Here is a 3,121-nt window from a genome sequence, read left to right as displayed (position 1 = left end):
ATTACTGTTTTGCCCACTAGGATCTTTTCATGTGATTTAAAAATGGGAGGATATGTTAGAAACAACCTATGTAGATACCACTCATTTTTTCTTTCGTAGTGTATTTGAGTTGTAGTTGGTAAAGTAGTGAAGGTTATGATTTAAACTAACTGTTTAGGTTTGTAGATCAGTTTAGATCTGAAATGCCACTTGAAAGAGCAGGAGTTTTGTGATTTGAATTTTAATAAGACTGATTGAAGTATTTTGTTCTTGTTTTTTGTCTCCTCCTTGCCCTAATTTAGATTTTATAGGATCACATTAAAAAAGCACCATGGAGTTTTATGAGTCAACATATTTTATTGTCCTTATTCCTTCAGTAGTTATTACAGTAATTTTCCTTTTCTTCTGGCTTTTCATGAAAGAAACATTATATGATGAAGTTCTTGCTAAACAGAAAAGAGAACAAAAGCTTATTCCTACTAAAACAGATAAAAAGAAGGCAGAAAAGAAAAAGAATAAAAAGAAAGAAATCCAGAATGGGAACCTTCATGAATCTGATTCCGAGAATATACCTCGAGACTTTAAATTATCTGATGCTTTGGCTGTAGAAGATGAGCAGGTTGTACCCGTTCCATTGAATGTGGTTGAAACCTCAAGTAATGTTCGGGAAAGAAAGAAGAAGGAAAAGAAACAAAAATCTGTACTTGAAGAGCAGGTCATCAAAGAAAGTGATGTATCACCGACTCCTGGCAAGAAAGTAGAACCTGTCCCAGTTACTAAGCAGCCCACCCCACCCTCTGAAGCATCTGCCTCGAAGAAGAAACCAGGGCAGAAGAAATCTAAAAATGGAAGCGGTATTGCAATCTATTTAATCTATTTATTGTATGATTGTATTTGTCTTAATAACTTTAGAGCTTTGAAACTCAGATACTTCGTTAGATGTGACACAGAGTGTTAAATACTGACTTGAAGCCAAGGTGATTATTCTATTTTGCTGTGTGTTTGCTTTGAATAGCAGTAATTGCTGATAGAAATGACTATTGGTCATAAAGTAGCATAAGAACTAAATTTCATAATATAAATATGAGAAAGACCTTTCATAGAAATCTATAAAATCCATTTGGCTATTTTACTAAAACCACTGAGAACCTGTAAATATCAGCAATTAGGAACTTCCACATTTATTTTAACCAACACTCTCATTCATATAATAAGAATTAAAGGTGAAAAGAAAAATTGGATATCATTTCTTACCCTTGAGTGATTTATTTTGCAAATATTTGTCATATACTTGTTTTATGTTAGGTGTTATACTAGGGCTGCAGAAATGAGTAGTGCATTTTCAAGATAGTCACGTTTTCAAGATAGCTGTAGACCCAAACACAAATAAGTTATTATAATACAAAAAGTTTAGTATGATGAGCTAAGTATTACAGATCAGCATAAGAACTCTTAGGGAGGCCAATTAGGACACATAATGCTGGAAATTAATCTTCATGTTTTTAAGTGTTAGACATTTTGTGTGGATGGAGAGGGGTGAGACAATATTCAAGGGAGAGGGCTTAATAGGTATGGAAGAGACTTGAGAAATGTTGTGGTGATATGTAAAATTATAGTTTGCTTTGTAGGAAAGGACTTGCAAGTTTTAGTAAGTGGTTTGTGTAGCTTAGGTTGTGGAGTGTTAAATTGGTTTTACGTACCTTCAGTATTTGCTTGCCACCTATAATAAAAGAGTGGTACTAGGGAAATAAGAGTGAGCACCATACATTTTAGAGGGACAGTAAGATGTGTAAACCAGTAACAAAGAATGGTTCATGTAGGAGATGTACACAGTATAAAAGAAATATAGAAGCCAAAGCGACTGCTAGTTACAGGGACTGGGGGTGAAAGGCTTTAGAGAGATGGCAGTGCATGAAGTGATATTGAAGACTGATCGCTTCACCAAGCAAATAGTATTGTCTCATTGTGCACTGGCAGAATATTATATATAAGGGCCCAGAGATACAAGAGCAGAGTTAGTGCATTGTGGAGCCATGAAATGTGAGGGAGGGCATGGCAGAGAACAAAGTTGGAAAACAACACTGGCTAGCTCATGAGAATTTTTGTATACAGTGCAAAGAAGCTGATACTTCTTAGGTTATCTTTGTTGGAGATTTTTAAACAGGTTAATTGCATGGTGAAATTTATATTTTACAAAAACTTATTTGGCATACCTTAAGGGAACAAATTTTATGGGGTAGTATTTGATGTAGGGAGACTAATTGAGAGGTTCTTGTAGTTTTCCAAAGATAAGGTGTAGATTTGAAAGATGGTAGTGAGAGAAGAAGTAGAAAGTAGAGAGGTATACAAAGTAATAACGACGTGATTAAGTTCATCATACAGAGGTATGGCAGATAAGGGAGAAAATAGGATCACACCTGACCTCCCAAGTCGTAAGTTAGGTCTGTGTTGACAGACAGACTACAAGCAGTGAGCCGTATCTGGTCCATTTCCTGCTGCTTACGACCCACAGGTCAAGAGTGGTTTTTACATTTTAGGTGGTTGAGAGGTAAATGAAAAGAGTGATATTTTGAGAAACTACAGTATCTGTAAAGTGTTTTTGAATGCAGCTGCACTCATTTATTTACATACATCTATTAACTGTTTTTGACTCTGCGATAGCAGTAGACTTGAATATTTGTGATAGAATTCAGATGATCTATATAGTCTTCACTGTCTGATTCTTTATGGAAAAAGTTTGCTAACCCCTGATTAGTAGATGGTTTGTAGCACTAAGCTGGGAAATACTAGAATCTGGACAGGAGAACACTTGGAGTCTGTGTTTTAGGTGACTATGGGGTCATCTACAGTAGAGAGCAATTCAGGGTGCAGTAGGTGTACAAGTGCAGAGGGTGAAGGCTGCAGTACTGCAGTATAGATTCAGAAGCCTTAAGCATGAAGTAGTAGAATTCAGGGGTAAAGATAAGATTATCCAAGGAAATATTTAAATTGAAGATATAACCCTGAGGAATTTCAGCATATAATGTATTGAGTAGAAGGAGACACAAAGGAGACTGTAAGGAATATTTCAAGTTAAGAGAATTGTAGGTGCTAATATAATTAGTTTATGTATTTTCATTATGATATATATATATATATATAT

The 3,121-nt window shown here is 35.2% G+C and overlaps 1 protein-coding gene across 1 annotated transcript in view; it reads left to right on the top strand.

Annotated features, from left to right (window-relative positions):
• The first annotated feature begins 281 nt into the window (after positions 1-281).
• The window catches only part of KTN1 (kinectin 1), an 88,317-nt gene continuing 85,477 nt past the window's right edge, over positions 282-3,121 (top strand). The window contains exon 1 of the mRNA XM_027770432.1: positions 282-833. Coding sequence (XP_027626233.1) covers positions 311-833 — 523 coding nt within the window. The 5' untranslated portion in view covers positions 282-310. The remainder of the gene's footprint in view (positions 834-3,121) is intronic.

The sequence above is a fragment of the Tupaia chinensis genome, unplaced genomic scaffold (genome assembly GCF_000334495.1).
Source record: "Tupaia chinensis unplaced genomic scaffold, TupChi_1.0 Scaffold000133_1, whole genome shotgun sequence".
NCBI lineage: Eukaryota > Metazoa > Chordata > Mammalia > Scandentia > Tupaiidae > Tupaia > Tupaia belangeri.
Note: the sequence above shows the minus strand (reverse complement) of the source record. Positions and strands in the feature narration are given on the sequence as shown.